This window comes from Rhynchophorus ferrugineus, unplaced genomic scaffold (genome assembly GCF_030347505.1).
Source record: "Rhynchophorus ferrugineus isolate W39M unplaced genomic scaffold, kcgeb_rfMv2 rfM3, whole genome shotgun sequence".
NCBI lineage: Eukaryota > Metazoa > Arthropoda > Insecta > Coleoptera > Curculionidae > Rhynchophorus > Rhynchophorus ferrugineus.
Window position 1 is genome coordinate 47,656,034 of NW_027472582.1, and position 24,310 is coordinate 47,680,343.

Here is a 24,310-nt window from a genome sequence, read left to right on the forward strand (position 1 = left end):
GTAAAATGGTTTAGCAGTAATAGTTAAGCAATAAGTTCTAGGTTAATACGATAGTATATACAAATAATTCTCTTATATACCAACTTTGTAAGAGGATTATTAGTATATAACTGATATCTTTGTTACAATAAAGGTCAACTTAATATTAGTTCACCTTTGTATCGATAAGTTATATCTCATAGAAATAATTATTGGGATGAGATCCGTCTGTGATCAGGATCTTGGTTTCTTTCATGGTCATACAACAGATTAGCAGTTTCAATAATTTAGTCATTATATAATGGAACCCGGACTTTAACAGTTAACGAAAACTAAGATATGTCAATAAAACAATATTTTGTATTTGTGTATATTAGTACTAGAACGTGTTATTTTAGGTATTTAGGATTTTACGAGAACATTAAATTGGTTTGTTTACTTAATAATAAACAAAGCAACTACTAGCTTAAGTGTGACTAATTAGCATCTTAAATATTTTGTTTGACAATAAATCATTTCCTTGATAAATTATCAAAAAAATATCTACTATTAAATGACTTTTAAGTTCGGATGCTTCTGTTTATTTATTAATTTTTTTAATTTTTTTTTATTACTCTTCGTGAGTTCACAACCGGCCTTATTGGCAATACGTATTTCTTATATCTATATTATATATACATGGCATGTAGAAAATCACTTCATTAAGCAATCTTCTGTATAAAATATTATCTTAATTAATTAGTCTTATTCTAAAGCTGATTCTAAAGTCTACATATGTCCAGTAATAGACCAGGTGGTGTTAAACGTTTTTGTCTACGCACTTCAATATCACGTCGCATACTTAGCTGATTAGCGAGTACATTGGGATGCACTGACACTCTTTCGAAGTACTTCACACACATACGTTGAATTACACTCGTTATAGGAATTCTAGAGGAATATCGCATTATATCACCTTATTTGAAATATAGTACGGAGCATCAACAATGGCACGCAACACCTTATTTTGGAACCGTTGAATGATGGATATATTATATTTGCTAGCGGTACCCCATAGTTGGATTCCATATGCCCAAATGGGCTTGAGTATAGACTCATACAGCAATACCTTTTTATCTAATGATAACTTGGATTTGCGCCCAATGAGCCAATTCATTTGATATAATTTTAGTCCCAGTTGTTACTTCTGTTTATGATTATTATTAGTTATATTCTCCTCTGATTTTCCAATCAATATTTTCTACGTAGTTACAGAAGAGTTCGGTACAATGTATAAATTAAGACTATCTATTGCAAATCTCTCTACTACATTAATATTTTCATTAAGCCCCAAACTTGAGAAGAAATTCAATAAATTGAACTAGGCTGATAATCTAATGGGGATATGCGACTGCTTCAAGTTCCAACGCTTTTTAAAAGTAGATGATAGGGACGTAAAAGATTGAAGCATTCCTATTCCTTTTTCACTTATCTATGATGATATATGATATTAGATATTTATATATATATTATATATAAAAAATAATTCAGTGGAATGTAAAAGGACAAGAAAAGTAGATTAGCAAAAAATTATACAAGGCCTCTTCACACCTACAATATTACTATTACAGGAAATACATTTAAAATATTCAGACACTCTAACCTCTGATGTAGCCATAACGCGAAATAATTTTATCTTTGATAGTTTCAGTCTGTATATTTGCTTATCTCAGGCTTTTACCATTAAGGTATATAAGTTATGAAGTGTGAAAGGTTTAAAATAACAGAAACTATTAATTCCCTTTAAGATAGTATTTTAATTCATGGAAAGAATATGTGACTTTTTAAACGGTTATACAAAACGACACGCAAGGTTTTTATCTATATGATCTATACATTAATTTTATAATATTTTTTTAACTTAAAGCTCTATTGTCAAAAATTAGTATAACGTATTTTATTCAAAATATTGTCCATCGACAGCTGCTACTTTTTACCATCTTTCAGACAATATATGGATTCTCTCTCGAAAGAACTATGTATATTTTGTGGCTATCTACGAATCGGTTTGTTTTTATCTTATTTTAAACAAGTAGTATTTAGAAGGAGCAAGATGTAGAGGTTTCGCGGGTGGAGTAAAAAATGCAGTCAAGAGTTTTCATGTTGAAAAATAACATTGTTGTGTTTTTGCTCGTATTCCGGCCGTCTTTCGCGCAGTTCTCGACTCAAACTCATAGTATCAGATCAAGTACAGAGCATTAGCTTGGAGCTAGTATTGCCGTTGAGGTTGATGCACGACCAAGAGGTCCTCATGTTTCTTTTTGCCACCAGTAACATATGATACAAAAAACCTTTCCAATTTTGTCATTAAAACATCATTTCATCATGACTAAATGCCTTTCAATATCTGTCGGTTTCAATTCATACCGTACAAGATATCCAAGCTTTTGGATCATTCTTATGTTTTTGAGCAATTGGAAATTATTTCTTGTATTACTTCCAATACTTTTGTATATTCTTCTTACGTTTTACATAGATCATCATCGACTAATACCTTCAAATCGTATTCTTCAATTTTTTTTTGGCTATTCAAAACGGCCTCTAATTTGAGTCTCAAAATAATCATTAAAACGTCAAAATTAGTATAGACATGTTGAAATCAATGGAGCATATTTGCCATAAGCTTTACGCAGCTGAAAAACCATTGGAATGTTTAAAGAATATGTTAATAGTAGAAGTTTCCGATTATTTACGATATTCGATCTGGATTTAGAGCAATCTCTAACCCGTTTTTGATCAGGGCGATAGCGGATGTAGATACTATTTTCGATAAAATTTTCGAATTTATTTTTGAGATGGTTTAATGAATCTAAGATGATGGCAAAACACCTTGCAAGAGACATTGTTTTGACCATCCCCATGTTTCTTCTAGCCAGAGTTCTATATTTCTAGTATTTTATGAAATTAATGACTATGGTCTATTTTCTACAATTTTCCACCAAAGGCATTTACGTTTTGAAATATGTAGAACTAAATATTGGAGTTGAGATTGAGAGTATTTTACGTTTTGGTACATGACAAGTATCTAAGCTGCATAGTGAACTATATGACTAGTAGTAATCATGGTCATGGCAGTCCTGCAGTATAACTCACTGAAATTCTAATAATAGTGAAAAGCTGCACAATCTCAAAACAAGATGGGAATACAAATTTCCTGGGAAGGATAAAGCCATAATCATATACTAAGTGCGCATTTATTAAATAAGCATCAAGAATCTAAGAATAGTGAACTTGATTCTGGAACATAAGAATTCAAGTCGACATATATAACGTCAATATATATTATATCGCGAAACCAATATAGCCCTGGTTACCGACTGCTAGAACAAAGACTGTACGGGAACATTTGTAACCAACCAACTCCATTGAAAGGTTCACCTTCACCTGTCACCTGTACTGAGTAAACAGTACTTGCGGGAAGTCTTACTTACTTTTCCTTTAAAGAGAAGTAAAACAATTTAAAGAAAAAGGCGACTGATAGTCATCTATCGTCTATCGTCTATCGTCTATCTATCGTTAGTATGAAAAATACTTTCTCCTTGAAAGAATGTTGTTGGTTTTGTTCAAAATAGTGATATGACTTCTTGATGAGATGGAGTAACATCAACAATCAGTGCTAAGGATCTGCCATAAAATTATCTTAATCAACTAAATCTACTACTGGATATGTAAAACTCTAACAGATGAACTATATATCGGAAACAGTCTATCTTTATTCCTATACATAAGCCGAGAAAATTAAGGTACTCCGTCAGTAGCTATCACCCAGTCACTCTAACGGTCAGATATATGAGGTAAGATAAGAAAACAACTTTTCCAATATGATAATGTCAAGTAATAAGAATTTACTGACTGAAAGCGTAATATTGCGATATTCTTTTTGATTTCTATTCACCGGGATGGGTTATGATGTATTCTTCCTCAGCAAACCATCTAGTATTTATTTAAGTAAAACAAGAAAGTGTCCTCAACCAACACGTTATCATTAGAAAACGAAACTATATGATTCATATAAAATTTTGATCATTCAGTGTTGACATCTATCCACAATTCAAAGTCGATTAAATAGTTCTGCCTACGGATTAAATAAGTCCTTTGTTAATCCTTTTTATAATATTGTCTTCTTCAATATTCGCTATGCTCATATATTGTCATTAGAGGGAGTAACATCTGTATTATCTAATAGCTGTATTATCTAACTCTGTTAGAGTTATCATATTGATATGTTTCTGATATTAAGGACGTCTCTCAGCATACAAATGCTACTATGCAAAATTAGCAAACGAAAAGATTGACTAGGATTTAATGAGGAATATTAGGCTGTGCGAGGCGAAGAAAGGTTTCTGTTAGCATCTAGCCACTAAATTTATAAACAGATGCAGTTCGCATCATTCTACTCAGTTCGGCATTACTCACTGTAAACGGACGTATGGACATCTTTTAAAAACAGAGCCTTCATCAATTTGTTGGAATATGATTTGCCTTTAACGAGTTGACGTTCATATTGATTGAATGTGGCTCTTCACACCACCTTACGTAAACATTTTGCATCAACGGCGACATGCCTTCAGTTAGAAAGCCCAGATGCACTTCCTGTATGCCCACTACAGGACTACCTGCTAAAGTATAATTAAATTACGTTTAATCAATATAAAACGAAGTGTTTTTAAAATTAATATGTAATAATTAATTTTAAATGTGAGTTAATTATTAACTTACTTAAAGTTGTACTTAGATTGTCAGGCGTCATGTAAAGTTTCCACAAGTAAGTATATTTGACCCAGCGCGATTTGTATTGTTTACAATGACTTGAAAATTATTACAGTGAATAAATGGAATTAATTCGAAAACAATTTATACATTAATTTATTACGATGTCAAATGTCACAATTTGGTTTTATAATTTCGGTATTTTAATTCGATAATAAATTATTTTCTGCATAATTAATCAAATAAACGATCGGTCAGGGATTTCAAAATGTTTAAAAATTTTATTGTATGTAACGTCGATAATTATGCCAAATTTTTTAAATTCTTTTAGTCATATGTTGGTTGAATAAAAATAATAGTAGATCTGAGTATCGATGTTACAATATGATAAGTAAAACAAATTTTGGCTTCCAATTTGTAGCCTTATTTATTAACTAAATCTAATTTTCTGGTAAAACAACAATTCGTTACTGCAGAACCAAGAGGTTTGCACATATTATTTTAAGCCAGCTTTATACCATTAAAGAGCTTTGCAGAAACTAAAAAGAATTTAATTTAAAAGTCGTTTTAATACCTTCATGATTTAAGACTAACGCCATTTCTATTGAATAATTCTGGCATTTTTTTTTTAACTCAAAGAAAATGGAGGATTAAATTAAAAAATTGGCTAGGTTCGACCAGCTCGTAATGAACAAATTATTTCCATTTTTTAAAGATTTCACATTCTTTTACGCTAGTACGGCTTCTGCAACCTTTGTGAAGCTTGCTCGGATCTTGACAAAATTAGTGTCGCACATCTTTTTCATTCGTTATTATAGCAGGTATTGCTTCGTACCATATCTATTTTTCATTAACCGTAATCAAAAGGTTCAAATGACTCGACTTGCTCGATTTAGTTTCAGAGGCGTGCTATAAATGGAAACTAACTTTTTAATGCAATAATGCTCTTCTATATGCTCTAAGATCGGTTTAAAAAATGTTAACACTTTAGAAGCGACCGTGATTCGCAGCCAATTAACCAGACTTACAAATATTTATCACGCCTCATAATTTTGTTAAGAAAACACGACACCTTTAATATAAATCTATGAAAATGTATTTACCATTTGCAATATATGGAGTGTAAAATAACGATGATTAACAGTGATTTTAAAATTAGTTGTCTAATTCATAGATGTTTCGTTCATCAGTTCTTTTGAATATTTATTAAATTAAGTTTTGTCTCTTGGGTGTCTAGTGGTACTCTTCTATGTTTTCATTGCTTCTATTTTCTCCTTGATGTTCCAGGATGTTGAGAATAATTGGAATGAGATCCAAGTTTAAATAGATACACGTTTCCATTTTTGACAAAAGATTAGGAATGTTTTTGTTTGATGAATTTTTTTTCATATTGTTAGATTATGTAACGCTGTTACCATTCTATCAAATAAGATAATCAATTTTTCTTCTTATTTCTGCATGATATAAAAACAGTGAAACTAATTTCGACTCTAGAGACAACGACAAAAATTGAGATTGCGAAATATGTGCGTATTAAGTTTTATACGTGGTGAATGTAGAATAAAGGCAAGTTATTGGTGAACAGTTAGCGAGGTTGTCTGTAACAAACAAAGTAGTGCTTAACGATTCATGAGCGACAGCATAAACATGGTAATCGACAAAGAGTAATAATGGACGAAACACAAAATTAACTGACAAAGAATTAGTGACAACATAACTCAAGACTCACTTGAGTAATACTGCTTCTACAAAAACAGTACGACGGGTACTACACAAAGCTCACTCACATGGTAGAGCTACGATTACGAAACCTTTTTTAAGGGAACGTTAAGGTGCGACCGAAGCAGTCACAAAATCTGGACACTTGATACATTGGTTTGCACTGTTTACATTATTTCCTACAAATAATCGGGTTTATGTTATTAACAAACTATCAACAAGGAATATTATTTTAACATTATGCGCTATTTGCTTGAAAAAATTAATTTAGAGATATCGAAATGAAATTTTTTTTAAATTTTTTTAAATTTTAAATTTTTTAAATTTTTTAAATGTTAATGTGACACCTTTTTTCATACAAAATTCATCCATCATTCTATCATCATTCTATCCGCGTGATTGGACCGCGGCGGACATTTTACTATTGATTAATTTCAAAAAGCAGTTTTCAGAAATTAAAGCTACTTATTATTTTACTCTTAAGACTTACCGAAAACAGATAAAATACATAATTTAATCTTAAGTTATATATTTTAGTTTGATATCAAGTTTCAATATTGTTTATTGTACGTGATTTTTATTGCTTTCTTATACTCCCACAGACCATTTAGTACTTTAAAACTGAAGGGAAGCTTTAGTCTGGCAGAGGTACACACATGGATCAGCCAATGTCTGCCGGAAGTACCAGAGAAGCCGCAACTTTCAGAAGAAACCATTTTGTATTTCAAGTCCAGTCTAATCGATACTATATTACTTTGCACATACAAGTAAGTTCGCGTTTTTTCGCATTCGTCAATATTCTTTGCTTGTTAAAATATTTTATTCAATTATATCTTATAAACGTAGGTTTAACCTAATTTTGTTGCAGAAAAGGAGAAGTTGAATTTCAGTCGGATAATTTGACAACACTCTTTATATTGAAAGAAGTGTTGACGATAGAAGCTACTAAAAAGAAGATTAAAATAGATATTATGATGGGTAAGCTCTTCATTATTTGTTTTTATTAAATACAAATTTTAAATCAATCAATTTAAAATATTATATAAACTGTACCAATTATAATGTTACTTATTATTGCTAATAATAATAATAATATTTCATTAATTTTAATATTATTATTGCACTTTGTAGAATACAGTTTGAGTAATTTATCAAAAGTAATTTATGTTTTTCTCCAGTAAAACATTCTTAAAATAATACACGTATCGCTGATGCATGCAGCAGATTTATAATAAAGACCATTTTAAAGCACTTTACATTTAGTATTTAAAATATTACTTCAAAGATTTTAAAAGTCGGCTTAGTTGGCACAATGGCAAATGCGATAGGACGGTCCATCTACTGTTGCGACAGTCACGGATTCGAATCCTGCTGGAACATGGTCGTAAACTTATAGTATATTCAAAGTTTTTAAGTTGTTCATCAAGTGTTTAATGTATTGTCTATCGCAATTTGTAAATTCGTTTTAGAATCAGACAATATTTTCCTTCTCATTTTATTCTAGCTAAAAGAAACACGTTGCAGTCTGATTTGTTCGCACGCGTAAACGAATGAGCTTTAGGGAGACTTTAAAATATAACAAAAAGATGTTAAATTAATATAATTTTTTAAAATTTTAATTTTAGTCACTTCAGTGCTTTAGCACTATTGGTGACTTTATATACATATATGTATATAATGTCTTTTTTAATATTTCAAAGTCCTTTTTAACAAGGGTTTATTTGGACTGGACCTACAGTTTAACGTGGGCTCCAAACCGCGGCCCTCGGCATTGAGCCTCTCGACTGGCCAGTGGCCAACTTGGAAATCATCTCAGGAGACATCCGGTTTTACCCAGCCTGATTACTGGCGTGACTGGGATCGCGGATCACGTTCCTTCACGGATTTTGCACTCTTGCCTAAGGACAATCACAACTTACGATCATGCTTGATATTTATTATATTATAATACATTCGATTTTTTACTCTATATTCATAATAACATTAAATAATAAATTTAGGTATTGGTGGAAAATGGTATATTAGATTGGATGTTAGGCGGACTAGAGCATTAACTAGTTGTTCGGTTGGCTTTTTTGGATGGATTATTGGATCTAGTAAAGTAAAATAAGCGGAAAGAGGCCGATTAACTTCAGAAAATTGAAAACTCGTTGTGGTCTAACAGATTCTTCTTCAGTTGATTTGAAAGGCCATGGTGGGTACTTATAGGGATCAGATGACTATATCTGCATATGGTGCGAACGACTGTGACTTGTGCACATCAGCAAGCAGGTCTGTGCCCTCACAACATAAAAAAATGATGTGTGTAATAACGATCCGGTAATAACGAACGGCCGATGAATAATCCGTTGCTTCTTTAAAAGTCGATTACTGTCCACTGCCACTTGGTAGCGTCCGTGGTGGGCAGCTTCCTTGGAAAGCTTGTCTGTTTGTTTGTTGACTGGGTTGTTCTTGTGGCTCAGAAATATACCAAATCATGGATATAAGGTAAAGCTCGATGGTACTTTTGCAAATGGCCTATGAGACTTGATAAGGATTGGAAGAGGTGATACGGATAAGGGCATGGCAAGAAGTTCGGCCGACGTAATGGAGGTGTACGGAGATAACTTGTAAAGTTAACATGCGACAGATTTGTACATAGGTGCTTCCACATCTGCATCTGAGTTGGATCAGACCATGTAAATTATACGGCCTGATGAGAGATAGGAAAGGAGTTAGAGGAAATGTTGTAGGATGACTTATTGAGGAAGAACTGAGAGAAAGTTTTAGGGTTGTATTAATTTTAGCTGATAGGGTTATACATAGAGGTCTTGAATAGTTTCTATGAATGATCTATCGACAATTGCAGGAAATAAGGAAAACGTAATGATTTGGATATAATTAATTAAGTTCTCTACGATTCCAAAATTCTTAGATGAATGCGAGTGATCCTATTGTCAGATGCGTGGGTTTATATATTGATTGAGGGTTGAGTATCATTCGGCGATATATATACTATAATGGATGTAAGGTATTGGAGGCTTGTTATGGGACTAGACCTAAAGCCATTTTTATTGCAGAATTCTGAATGGTGTCCAGTTTACGCAAGTATGTTGAGCGCTCAGAACCCTAGAGAAAACAACCGTAATCAAGATTAGCCCTGATTATGCTCTTATAAATAAAATTATTCCATGTTTTTTAAATAAACGGAACAGTATGCATCTTTATCTTTGGGGTTTACGAAATAAACTTTATTACCTCAGATATGCCCTTCTAAGAAATCTAATAAATGATTAATGAGATTAAATGCATTGACAGGATACTGAAAAAATTAAAGTTAAAATCAAAGTAATTTTCAAGCCACATATGAAGATAGCCCTCCTCAACCGTACTCGTTAGTGTCAAGCAGAGGTGCATAAGGTTTCTGTGAATATGGAAAAATTCATATAAGAGAGACTGAGATGATGATATATATATGGTCTAAAGAACATCAACGATGAATGAGATATGGATTGAAAAATTAATGGATATTATTCACAGCATCATTTTAACAAAATCTCGGTGCTATAGATATTTTTAGCAGATTTTATTTTATTTTATTATTTTTATACATAGACACGTTACTATTAAATGATCTCTAGAAAGGATGAAGAGACAAAGATTAGATATTGTTTTTCACATGTTGCTGGCGGTTTTTTAATTGGCTAACAAAACTATAAAAAAGCAGTGCTTTAGTTGGTTGACCACGCAGCCACGACTGGTACTGCTTAATGACAGATATTGAAATAGGATAACATGATTAGGAGGGTCTAATATTAATTATAAGACTCCAATCTATCAGTTTAGATATAAGCGTCCACTTTGCGGAATATCGCAAGATGTATTTCTTGGTTTTTTGATCCAATTCTTTAAAGATAAGCCTTTTATGGCAAATTTGAATTTGAAAGTCCTAGTAGTCTACGTTGATCAGTTTTTGATTTCTTAGGAATGTGTGATGCAAAGAACAAAGTGTTCGGGGTACTGCAACCCCGCACAATAAGATACAAAAATAGATTGGTTCTAAAATGATCGCATATTGTTTGGAAATGTGGATGCAGCTTAAAAATCATCCAACGTATATGGGGCCACTAACTTAGGATTTTAAAGAAAACAAAACCGATAGTGTTTCAATTTATAAAAAAGCTGAATATCGAGCTTCGGATAAATTATTAGTTTACCGAAATCCGATCCTACTCAATGGAAGTCAGGGAAGGAAAGGGAATTAAAATAATGACAGTCAGGCTTTCGAATTGAAGGATATTTAAGGGAGTTGTTGAAGTCATTGACATTAATTGTAGTATATGGCTTTATAATTCAATCCGGTCAGTTTTAATTCTAGGAATTGAATATTACGATAATGATGAACTATTATAGAATTTAATTTCGATTTATTTGTTTTAAACATTGTACTTGAATTTTGACCAGACTTTGATTACGAAAAATATTTCTCTTAAAAACAAATCTCAACAAGATTAGTATCAACATTACATTTTTAAATGTAAAGATCACTGATATCGGTATTAATTATTATAGGCGTCCTGATATTATGTTGCGATGTTCTTTATGGAAATCCACAAGGATAAAATCTGGTTTCTGACGTCAATATGAACGAATCTCATTAATTTGGGTATTGTTCATCAATATCAATTTACATAAGCTCTGGTCTTCTTTTTATGTGAAGGTACGATTTTTAGTATTCAGTTTATGAATAGTTTTGCTAAAAAAGTTTGTTAAATATCAAGATTAATGTTTTTTTTTAATTGACTAGCTATTTTTTTCCACGATTCGTTAAAATAAAAGATATTTCTATTAATGTATATTTTAGAGCCAGCTTTAAACTAACTTTATAATATAATTATTGTGAAGGAAATATTAAATTGTGATGGGATCAAACTTTAAAATTAATTTAAATATATTTAACTCTACCTATTATCCAATGTGCCCGGATGTCTTATATATAGAAAGATTATTAATATTTAATGTTGACAATTTTAGTTATCTTTTTTAAATCATATATATGCTTGGTACAATCATAATTAAGTTAATTTATTACTGTTGTTCTGTTGTACTTGCAACAATATAAAAGCAAAACGAGTGCGGATAAATACATCATTATGTTTTTCCCGAATTAAATTTAATCAGGCTATTTATGCTATAGTTAAGAGTAATATAAATTGGTTTGGTTTAGTTTGCTTTAATCTTCTGATTTCCTGCCCGTTGTCTAATAGTTGTATTGCTTCCACGTTCTGTTTTTTGTTCTGGCCTAAAACCGGCGATGAATACTGACGCATACCTGGTCGCGGAGACTTGCCCTGGAGCCACAAATTGAACCGGGTTATGTGGGACTGCCTCTGGGCTTACCAATACACTAAACCGAAACCGCCTCATAGTTGACCCCTGTGGATACTGCTACTGCATTAAATTTGGGGATATGGCACCCGCTGATCGGGCAGCCGTTATTGGGTACGAGGATCCGGGGATTCTATTGATTCGCGAACTTGAGTTAACACACGACTGGACACCCATACTGTCGTATGGGGGTAAAAGTTATAACTGCAGCGACGGATGAGGTCGTTTCAGCCCGGTAAGTGGGGGAGGGGGGAAGGTTAGCGGTGACGCGGTGCTAAGCTCCCAACATGCCGACCAGCTCGCGAATAAGCACGTTTTCAGAAGAACTTGAGCTGAGCTGTTGTTTGTGAAATGATTGAGATATGAAGTGCTTGATTTCTGGAGTGTCAGTTTCCCTATGAATTTGATTATTTCTGACAAACCTTGGAGCGTTTAAAATTCTCCTGAGGAGCTTATTTTGGAATACTTGCAGCCGCTGGATCTGGTTGGGTGTAACAAACTTGAAGTAGACATTAGATCCGTAGAGGAGTACTGACCAAATTAACATCTTGTAAAATAAGCAATTGATGGAGTTCCCATCTCCAGCTAGAAGGGCATATCACACAAGATAGCAGGTTTGCTATCCCCGAACCTTCCTGGATTGCTTTCTGGATTTGGGAATGCCAACCGTAACGTCGATCGAAGTGGAGACCTAGGTACGTGACGTTATCCAGCCATGGAATTATTGCGGTGTCGATCTTAAGTTGCGAGACGCGCAGTAACGCTTCTTATGGAAAATTTTGGCCTGGGTTTTCAGGGGGTTGATTGCAACCTTCAGAATTTGAACCACTTGACCGCATGATCGAGCTGCTTCTGTAAACGTTCATGAATTGTAACTTCGAACCTGGCGGCCGTGAAGAAAGCAGTGTCGTCAGCGTAAAAAGCGACGTCAATGTGCTCTTTTCTCGGCAGATCTGATAATAAAGGGTTTAAATAAGTCTGGGGCCAGCGTTCCAGGTTCTGTTATTTAGTAAACTGTTTTCGTATTTTATCGTGGATAGCTTCGCAGATCCATTTTATTTCGAAGTTATCGTGCAAATGTTCATTGGCTACGTTGAGATAAACATTGAAAATGCATCAAATAAATTTTTGGCAGCGTTGGATCATTAGTCGGTTTGATGCAGCCCTATATTTCCACCTCATAAGTTCAAGTAGGCAATAAAATTGACTGATAAACTAATATTTCCGATCTTAGGTTAATTTGAGAGTATCTTTTGACTAACCAGTACGGTTTTGAAAGTTCAGTTGATTTTGAGACTGATTAATTTAGCTTTTTGTTTAATGTATCGCTGAATCTGCTTGAGGATTAGGCTTAATTGAAATACACAATTCAATGTTCGTCATATCGCCGCAATGCAAAATTGACATGGATCTCGAACTATTAAACTATTTATCTAGTTTTTTTCTATAGAGCTAGACAGGTATAGATATTTTGCCATTATGATAATTTTAACATTGACTTCTTACATGACTTCTTCATTATTATGTGTTACAATTCCTAATTTTTTTATTATTTATAGTTGCATATCAAGGTCAGCCTTGCACAAGATTGGTTTCGTAGTTTCTCCTTAATTTATAAAAATTGTCTCCTCTTTAGTTTTATTCATCTGATTCATCACACAAAATTGATTTAATACTATGCTCACTACTGTAAGGTATCCTTCCCATTGACTCCCATTTGGTTGCAATGAATTTCAATTGGATTGTTTATTTTTGTAATATTTTCTTGTTTCTCTTGAGTTTGCTTTTCCTCCCACATATCTGTGTTGAATGTTAAGGAGAGAAAATAATGTTATAATAAAATACAATTTATTTTTTCTCTTCTTTGCATCAATTAATTCTCGAAGAATAGTTTATTTAGTGAAACAATTAATAATAACAAATATATAACTATTAGGGAAAAGAAAACTTATAGTGAATAGAATTAAGAATGACTTGGATTCATTTACTAAATCGGATGCCTGGTTTCTGCGAGTTGGTCTGACGAAAATCACCATTATTCTTGGATTTGACAAGGCCTTTGACAAAGTGTAGCATCATAGAATTAGTGCTTAACATTCCTAGAGATCTTGTAAAGCTGATACAATCATATTTGGAAAACATAAATATTTTAATTCGACTAAATCCGACTATGCTACCTTGGTCATGTTGCACAATTGTCTTCATACCATTCTCAAATCATCGTGTCCAGAAATTAAAAAAACGCTCTTGACCCTCATTGAATTCCATCCTTCCATCCTCAATTGAGTTTAACTATTAAAACAGCAAAATAATTATTCTTCGGATGTTCAACTTCCCAGAACAATAAGAAAAAAATATTTATAAATAAAAATAAAGATTAACATATTTGTGTCACGATATATCTATATACTAAATTTAGATCAGAAAACATTTTTCTATTAATTTACATACGAATGGACACACAATAATAATAAAGAGTTAAACATTTAGAGAACTACGTTTCCTTTTATTATTGAACAATGATGAATGATAAATAAAATCAAATCGAATCGAAATCGTTTTGGAAATGAATGAGAACGAGCGATGAAAATAAATTAGCGGTTGCAAAGCCTGCGTGGACGCCGTGGAGGTATAAGTGTTGGGTGTATCTGTCAAGGAATAATTCACTATAAGCTACTCGAACTTGGCCAAACCATTAATTCGACTATCTACAGTCAAAAAATAATACGATAAATGAAAGTATTTAATAAAAAGGGCCAGAAATGCAATCACGACAACGCTAAACCAAACTTGTCAGAATTGAGATATATTAGCTGGCAAATTTTCTGTAATAATAACTTGATAACTTGCGTAAATCTGTCTTCAAAAGAGGTTTGTGCCGGCTTGGTTGGAACAGTGGTCAAGGCGACAGAATAATCATCCCGCTGTTGCTATAATCGCGAATCCAAGAATTAAAATGGTGCCAGTCACGCCAGTAACTAGGCTATATAAGACCGGATGTCCTCGGGATGATCTCTAAATTGCTTACACGTCAGTCGGTAGATTTAGTACCAGGGGCGGTGGTTCGAAACCCATGTTAAGCAGTAGGTTCAGTCTGAATAAGCCCTAGATGGCAAAATATAACAAAAAAAAACTTATGAAAATAATTTATTTTAGAGCAATGAAGATTAATAAGAATATGAAGGTAATAGAAGAATTTCTCTTGAATTGTATTGTATGATTATTCGGATTCAATTACTACAAAGTTATCCGATTTTTAAAAGAAGTTTTTGTGTGGAAATTAGAATATATAACCAACCCGTAAAATCACTTTTTCAGAAAAAATATTCTCATTTAAACAGTGCTCCGTCTTGCCAAACCCTGTTTGATCTTCGCGATTTTTTAAAATTAATCTCTTAGAACGTCAACAATCACCTCGTGGGCAATAAGTATTATAATATGATTTCAATTATATAATATAACCATCCTAACATGTAGAAGATCACTTCAGTAAGTGATCTACAGTACAACTTATTATCTAAATCTTATTCTTTATACTTATATAACTTCTATATCTTAATTTAAAGTCTATCCTAACTTATTCTAAAAACTATTCTAGCTTATTCTAGAGATTACTAAATCTCACTCTATGTGTCCATTAATCAGTTTGTATGGTAGTTTGCGTTTGAGCCAATGCATTTCACTGTCACCGCGCACATTTAACTGTTTGGTGAGTGCATTTGGATGCACTAATACTCCTTCGCAGTAACACCCCGAATTACATTCATTATGGGTTCTATGGGGATATCGCGCTGAACCAATTTGTTGGACTCGTAATATGGGGCATCGACGATAACTCGCAACACTTTATTCTGGAACCTCTGGAGCAAATCTATGTTAAATTTACTAGTAGTATCCCACACTTCAATACCATAGGTCCAAAAGCGCATAAGTATTGACTTATACAGTAAAACCTTGTTATTTATCAGCTTATCAGCCAGTACATTTGGTTTAGTTTAACCCCAAGCTATTTGCGTTTTGTAACTACATGTTTCTTCCATGCCAAACGTCGATAAAAATGCTTTCCCAGATATTTAAAGTTGCCTGCTTGTGGAAGTTAATGATTATTTAATTTTATTGAGGGACATGTTCTTCTACAAAGGGTGAATGTCACATGGGTAGATGTTGTCTCATTTGTTTTGATACGTCACGTTTTCAATCACAATTCGACTTTGTTAAGATGAAGTTGGAGGTTTCTTGTGGCTGATATTGGATCTTCGTGTGATGATAAAACTGCTGTATCGTTAGTATATGTTGCAACAGTAGGGCAGCTGTATACAATAGATATAACATTGGGTCAAAAACACTGCCCTGCGTAACACTCGAATATGTTGGGTGTAGCTCATTGTATTCGTCACCCCGTTTGACAATAAAATGTCATAAATGGGCAAAAGCTTTTTCAATTTAACATGTAGTCCAGTGTGCCACACCTTGTCGAAGACCTAAGAAATATCGAGAAATGCAGAGAAATTAATGTATAATTTTTCGAATAGTTCGAGTGATTCAATTGATAAATCGACAGAAAAGTGTTTTGGATTAGGCATTATGTATTGAAATTAACCATACATATTACTTAATAGTTATTAAATGTTCAGTTTAAGTTTTTTACGCGCATCATATTTTATTCGCTCGAAAATAAGAAAGAAAATTCCCAGAGGGTAGGGACTTGCTGATAAAAAATAAAATTTAAATTTCACGTTTTAAATCACATTCTTACCCTACAATGGTTGAGACTAGGTTTTCACTTTTCATGACTGGCACTTTTGTGACACCGATAGTAACTCAGATATTTTTCTTATAACAGAGAGTTCTGAAAAGCATGTCTGCACTCCGCGGTGGTTTGAACAGAACTGATCTTTGCGATTTTGCAATTTTGAAATTATATATTCTCATAACTCTGAATTTTAATTTTATATATTTTTTAATTTTAAAATTAATAATTTTCTTTGCAATATTTTATATTTAATACACTTTTTGGATAATTTTTATTTGACACACCGTCCATATTTTTTCGTCTTAACCCTATAATTTCTACTTAATATGAATTTAGTATTGAATAATTATTTTTAATTTTCAGACATAAATGAAGATTGTATCGATCACATGATCAAGCTTATTGAACCGAAGCTATTGGAACACCAGAAAATGTTAAGGGACAAGGAGTTATTCGATGCTTTAAACGAGCTAGAAGTCACAGAAGAGGAAAATATTAAATACTTATCGTCAAAATACAGAACATTATTGGGTAAGAGCAACGAATTTCTTAACGCATGCAGAGATAATCCAGACTATCTAAAGCGCTTATGGGGTAAGCATATATTTCCACGCATGTTTCATGCTACCATAAACAATTTTTTTTAGATTCGATAATAAATCTTTACAAACACTACAACAAAATGAAAGGAATACAGTTGGGTAAATATAAGGTTTCTGAAATTCAATATTGTTTAGATAACTATTCATATCATGATTTAATTAATTTGTTTAAACCGAATCAGGTGTAAATTATTTGTAAGGAATGAAATGTGTAATCCGTATCAGTATATTTGTATTAAAAATTAAGTTACAAGGTGTTAAAATAGATAATGTTGTCAATTTACATTTTAGTCTTCTTTGAAATATACGATATTTTTGTTATATAAATTCAATTAACGGGGTTTTTCACTACTTTTAACTCTTTTAATTAACTTCATTAATTTCTCCTAGAATATATCTATCAACAATTTCTGTTTTCATACTATTTAACATAAAATATATACCCTTGTCCAATAGAAATCTACAAAATGAGTGTTCCAAATATATACCATTTTACTAACAATTCATACAAATTCATAACAAATAATTAAATTGCCTCAAAATTTTGTAAATATAAAGTTAACTTAAAAGTTATTTTCCACAATTCTCGTCAAATAACGCGTGGCTGTGAAATCTGTGAAGCTACGCACGCTGTGGTTCTTTTACATTAAGTATCTTTAAGTGTCTTTAAGTCACTAACCAGCTTTCAATTCAGACATGCCACCATCGACTGATGGGATGGGTCTCTTCGTCTTTTGTTTTCTTCCTTTTTCCCTATTATATTTTCTATATTTTATATTACCTCAGTGGATACCGGTCACATCATGTAACCGTTACTGTTACTACCTCGTACGTGTCTTACCTCCGTTCACTGAGCCATAACCCCCAAAATTGATTGAAACATTTTATGATGATAATTTGAAAATATAAATGCAAATGTATTTGACTGGAAAATGTTAATGTTACATTTTGAGAAAATATATATGGTATTGTAACAAATTACCGGATATACTATTAATTAATTTGTATAAATATAATATTATTCTTATTACTATGATTATATTTGAGTAAATAAAATGCACAAGTTGGAGTTTTATTCTTTATTTTAACTATAGCCTTACAAACTTGCAAGTGTAATTAAAGCATATGCAATTACAATACATCATCAAGTACTTTACAGAATCTGTGTTCATATATGTTTTAACATATTAACTTCTCCCATGAATTATTAAATTCTATCTCCTCTTAATTTCTTACAAACACCATGTTGTTACATAGGTTCATACATCATCTATACGTAAGTATTGTTCGAAGCGTTTGAAACTTTTATTTGTCACACAGTTGCATAAAATCAATTAAATACGTATTAGTTACCCTTAACTTGATGAAGAAGAGTTCATAGAACTATTAAAAGCACAAAAAATCAAATATTTGACACAGGGTATAAAAGACATGCATTATTTGTCACAGGGTATAAAAGACATGCATTATTTGTCGATTTCGGTAGATGGTAGTTGCATATGGTTACAATAACAACCTGGTTATAAAACAAAAATAACATGTTATAACAAAATGTAATAATATAAAAATAACAGAATAAAAAGGTATAACACAGAATAGACATTTGGATTGCAATATTTGGGGTCAGATATCATGTTATAGATTAAAGATTTCAAAAAACCTAAGGAGTTAGGTAGATAATGCTTAGTTTGGTAAGATCTTGGAATGAATTATATATGCTAATTATTAGCTAATAATTACTTGAGTGTAATTTAATTCCATTCAGAACGCTAGAGGTATCCGTGCAACTCAGCAATTTACCAGGCTTTTATTTTAAGAGTTATTCAAGTGATTTCCAAATGGCAAATATATCGGCAGTGAAAATTGTATGTGTTTCAGTAAGCAGTAATATATTTGTTTGCAGTATTTGGTCAGTATTTATTTCTCATTGAGACCCTGGATCCCTAATATTTGCATGGTTATTTGGAAAGCGGTAGCATCTTTTTTACCCTTTCAGTAAATATATTCATATCTAAAATTAATTAGATTTTGTTGTAATTTTTATAATATTTTTGAACAAAAAATCACCAAATTATGGGACTGTCCAATGTAGTGCTTATTGTGGTACCCTGTTATGCAAGATTCACTAATTGATAACATAAATATTTAATTTTTAATCATATGCTGTAAGAAATTATCATAAAATAAATATTACACAAATATGCTTGGGCCTTTAAGCTATGATAAAACGCATAGAAAAAATCAACCTTTAAATAGGAATTTAGAAGTGAATGAAATTTCGCAGAAATTTCAATGAATTGTTTAGTCAAACGAACAATATAAAAAAAATCATTTAGCATCTAGTCTTACTTGCTAATGGCTTTTTTTGGGAATGTATTTTATATATTTTATGATGCTTAAAAAGCTGTTTATGTCTCTAGCTGCTGATTTTATGATCATTAGTTAACATCAGCATTAACTTTATCAATATTTCACATTCAGATTATCAAACTCAAAATGTCATGCTCATAGGGGGAGTACCTAAAGGCTTTGTAGTAATCTTCTACCCTGATAAAAACATAAATATAAATTGGGTGGGAGTAATAACCGTCAATAATATGCTATTTGTCATTTAATTATAAAATTCGATCGACTCCACAGTAACATTTGATTTTACAATTTCATTTCATTTGCTACAAGAAATAAGACTATTTTTATATTTTAATGAATCCCTTAATAAAGACTCGTACTTCTGTTCAAAACTTATCTTAAAATTTTATTTGCGTTGATACAGGTGGGTAATGTCAAATGTCTACAATTTTTTTTATATTATATCAGCATAAGCATCTCTAGGCTCTATGAAGGTAATAGATTTCTTGCAGAAATCCGAGGAGCCTGTCTATAGTTTCTCCTGTCAAGGAATTTCTAAAGTTGTGCAGCTCATATATAGCTCTAATCTGGGTGAGTCCTGGACAGTGGTCCAGTATGTGGTAGAGTGGAGTAAGGGCAAGGTGACAAAACTCACAGTGAGTACGAGAAAAGCCAGTGACTCAATCTCATTCGATTCAGAGGTACGGCAGGGTGAGGAAAGGAAGGAATGTGGAGAGAGGAGAAAAATTCAGTTTTAGTTTCAAAGAGCTTGTTATGGGGAGAGGAGCCTGCCGATTTAGCCGCTCTTTTCTCCCTATGCCAGACTAAAGTTATCTTGTAATAGTTGTACGGATGACTGGCAGTATAATTCGTGACCAGGGTATGGTTGAATTTCTGTTCCCGGAAAAAGTCGAGGTAATTTCGTAAATCGGTAGGAAAGGATTAGCCATTACTGAAATATTCTATTGCATTGTAGGAAAGCTTTGAGTGTCGCAAAGAGTACAGCGGTCAATATTGAACCCTGTCTTAATTTATCCACCACAAATGTTCACTGCCAAGCTCACTGCAATATTTAGATCCATCGATATATATATGCTTCCGGTCAGGGTATGAGAGGAGAAGTTCCCAGAACCCAATTTAATGCCAGATTAATTAAGGACAATGTTCCATCTTATAAAAGTGACATAAAGATGAGTTTATAAAAGGGGGTAGCGAAGGTCCAAAAGGGACAATCGGGTAGTGAGTAGGAAAGGAATGCAGAAAGCCAGCTTTAGCCCTAGAAATAAAATCAGTAATTATATGAGAGGTCCGGGTGGAGTAGTTAGGGATAAGATACAAAAGAAGCGATTTCACAGCGCACTTCTGTGTAAAAAGTTCCTACGATAGGAAAGAGGTAGGGTGGATGTAAGATTGTACAAGACTCTTAAATATATTGGATGTAATTCAGTGAGATCGTCATCTTGTTTTATAGTGAAGTGTCTGTCTGTGAGGTAAGATCTTAGTAGCTCAAAATATGGATGAGGGAGGAGTTTCCTTAATTTAACATGCAAATTTGTGTGCCAAACTTTATCAAGAGCTTGAGATATGACTTGGAATGCAGCCAAACAACTTTGATAGTTTTAACATTAAATGAATGTCACAATTTTTAATTTTAAACGTGTCGGCTTTGATTTTTTACTCATGCAGAATCACCATGGCAAGTTATAGAATATATTTTCCATATTTATGATCTACACACATTAATAAAATTAGTTGCGATAAAATAAGGCTTCTTATATATTATAAAACAACCATAATATAAGTATCATAGAAACTTTTTAATGATTAAATATTTAAATAATTGTGTTTTTATTGTGCATTTTATTACCTTAAAACATTTTTGCTTAAAATACGTTATCGTTGACGTATTTAAGTTAGCAAAAAACCTTTCAAAAGCTGGCCTTTATATTTTACGATACTTAAAATAAAGTTTTATAGCTCTAATTATTTATCTCTGCAATTTTATATTTTTATCCCGCTGAAATTGTGACGTTCGTATAAATGTTGTTCGTTTTATTTTGGAGGAAATTATTGATACCGCACACTACTTACTCGTCTGATTTTCAATATTATATTGGTTTGCAGTTATCGAATGACCGGTATCCAATATTGAAACGATTTCTCTTTAAATATCTGATCCTTGAAAAGTAGGCTTTGTTCATTTGTGTATTACATGAATTGACGCTGATTTATCTGACAATCAGTCATAAATAAAAAGGCTGACACATATAAATTTTAGCAAAATTATATTGATAATGTGAGTGATAATACATATTAATAATTTTACTGGTAAATATGATTATTTGATGAGGTATTAAAACTTAGGAAATTGTTAGGCCTATAAATTGGATACAATGTATTTTATCTTTTTGGAAATTTACGGACTCTATCTTGAAATAATGTTTTATCTTTTTAAGTTCTCCATGAATCCATTCATTTTTTGGTATCTTCAGAAAAAGGTAAGACTCATATATCGAAAGAAGTAGCAAACAGAGAGAACATAGGCTGAATAATGCATCGGGTAGGACAGCACTGCCAATTTTAATATTTTCATATATGTTTTCACCGGTTTTGCAATATGTGGTCGAGCGTTGTCATGTTGAAGAATAACATTGTTGTGTCTTTGCTGGCATTCCATTTTTCATGCAGCGTTTGGTTCAAAATTGATTTATTCAAAAAAAGAAGAACAACGATACAAAAAGACACTGAGGGTATATTAGAAAACATACTACCCAGTCTCACTCGTTAACCATTCACATTTTGGACATATTATTCATTATAATATTCACATTGTTATGTCACAGACAATTGAATGGAGGAAGTGTTATGTGTTGGGCTGTTATGGGTTTTGTTTTCCTTTGTGAAGGAGTTGAGAGCGTAAAATATCACTACATAGTATAAAACAAAGTCGCCTTTTCTGTCCCTATATCCCTATGTGCGCTTAAATCTTTAAAACTACGCAACGGATTTTGATGCGGTTTTTTTCAATAGATAGAGTGATTCAAGAGGAAGGTTTATATGTATAATACATGCATAATATACTAAGGCAACATTGCTAATTTTAGAGGTTTCTAACGTGATGTCGTAAATTAACCTACTTTTTTAGGCTTATTTAGCAATTAGCAAAAACGCTGCCTAACCCTACGAGTTAGATCAAATTAATGTACTACAGTATTGTACACCATAAAAAGGTCTACAAAAAAGTCCGCGATGGTATATGTTTATCTTTTAGGGATAACCCACATTAACCATTTTTATTGTTTACTTTTTACGTGAGAAAATGGCTTATTTACGAAGCTATTTTAAGCAATACGGCATTAATCCTTATCGAATTAAGTACCTTAAATACAGTGTGCAATTAATATAGATCAATATGGTTCCTTACAGCATGTAAATTAAACAAATATTTTCGGAGATATTACAAATTTAAAATTTGCGTTTAAAAATGTGTAATGTAATAAAAATTGTATGAATTTAGATATTCCAAAGATAGCAGGAAATCTTCATAGTAAGTATAGGGGAAGAGGAATTGTTTTACTCCAAATTTAATGCGTGCAGGCCAAGGGCAGTAATGAATGAACCAAAAATACTGGATCGATTTTAATCATGTTTTCATTGAGTGACATAGGCATATATATTTTATGCTCATGCAAAGTCGGAGCGGGCCGCTATGTTTTTATATACAACGTTCATATTTTTTCCGTAGTGTATTTAATTTAGTATCAGCATTGCACCCGTGCGAAGCCGGGGCGGGTCGCTAGTTAGTATAGAAAACATACTACCCAGTCTCACTCGTTAACCATTCAGATTTTGGACATATTATTCATTATAATATTCACATTGTTATGTCACAGACAATTGAATGGAGGAAGTGTTATGTGTTGGGCTGTTATGGGTTTTGAAGGAAAGAAAAATTAATTTTTGAGAATATTAATTGTATGTTGTATAAAAATGGATCGAAGAACACTTATGAAAAATAACAAATATGGAACAGAAATTTCGGTCAAAATAATATCTTTTAGCTAGACAATGTTGCTGTTCACAATACAAAACTCATAAAAGACTATTTATAGTACACAATATTCAAATTTTAAAGTAGCCATTGCGCTTCCCTTATCTCAAAGTTATGGAAAATGGTTGGGGTTGTCTAACACGTGCTGTGTGTTGAAATCTCACATTACCAAACTTGGACCAAGGTTATGTTGCCCTGGAGTGGTAAGTTGGACCGGGTTATGTGGGACTGCTTCTGGGCTTACCAATAAACTAAACCGAAACCGCCTCACAGTTGACTCCTGTGGATCATCGCTACTGCTACTTCATTAAATTTGGGGATATACCACCCGCTGATCGGACAGCACGAGCTGTCCGTGTGTAATCAGGAGCACGTTATTGAGCACGAGGACCCGGCGATTCTATTGATTGGCGAACTTGAGTTAACACACGACTGGATACTGTTGTATGGAGGCAAAAGTTATGACTGAAGCGACGGATGAGGTCGTTTCAGCCTGAAAAAGGGGAGGGGGAGGTTAGCGGTGACGCGGTGCTAAGCTCCCAGTATATCGACTCGACTAGCTCACGAACAAGTATGTTTTCAGAGGAACTTGAACTGAGTTGTTGTTTGTGGAATGATTGAGATATGAAGTGCTTGATATTTGGAGTGTCAGTTTCCATATGAATTTGATTATTTCTGACAAACCATGGAGCGTTTCAAGATTCTCCTGAGGAACTTATTTTGGCAAACTTGACGCCGTTT

At 32.7% G+C, this 24,310-nt stretch overlaps 1 protein-coding gene across 1 annotated transcript in view; it reads left to right on the top strand.

The window, feature by feature from the left end:
• The window catches only part of LOC143194440 (BBSome complex member BBS7), a 55,890-nt gene extending 38,414 nt beyond the window's left edge, over nucleotides 1-17,476 (top strand). Inside the window, exons 11-14 of the mRNA XM_076401237.1 lie at nucleotides 7,050-7,214; nucleotides 7,316-7,425; nucleotides 16,931-17,161; nucleotides 17,215-17,476. Coding sequence (XP_076257352.1) covers nucleotides 7,050-7,214; nucleotides 7,316-7,425; nucleotides 16,931-17,161; nucleotides 17,215-17,357 — 649 coding nt within the window. The 3' untranslated portion in view covers nucleotides 17,358-17,476. The remainder of the gene's footprint in view (nucleotides 1-7,049; nucleotides 7,215-7,315; nucleotides 7,426-16,930; nucleotides 17,162-17,214) is intronic.
• Nucleotides 17,477-24,310: the final 6,834 nt, after the last annotated feature.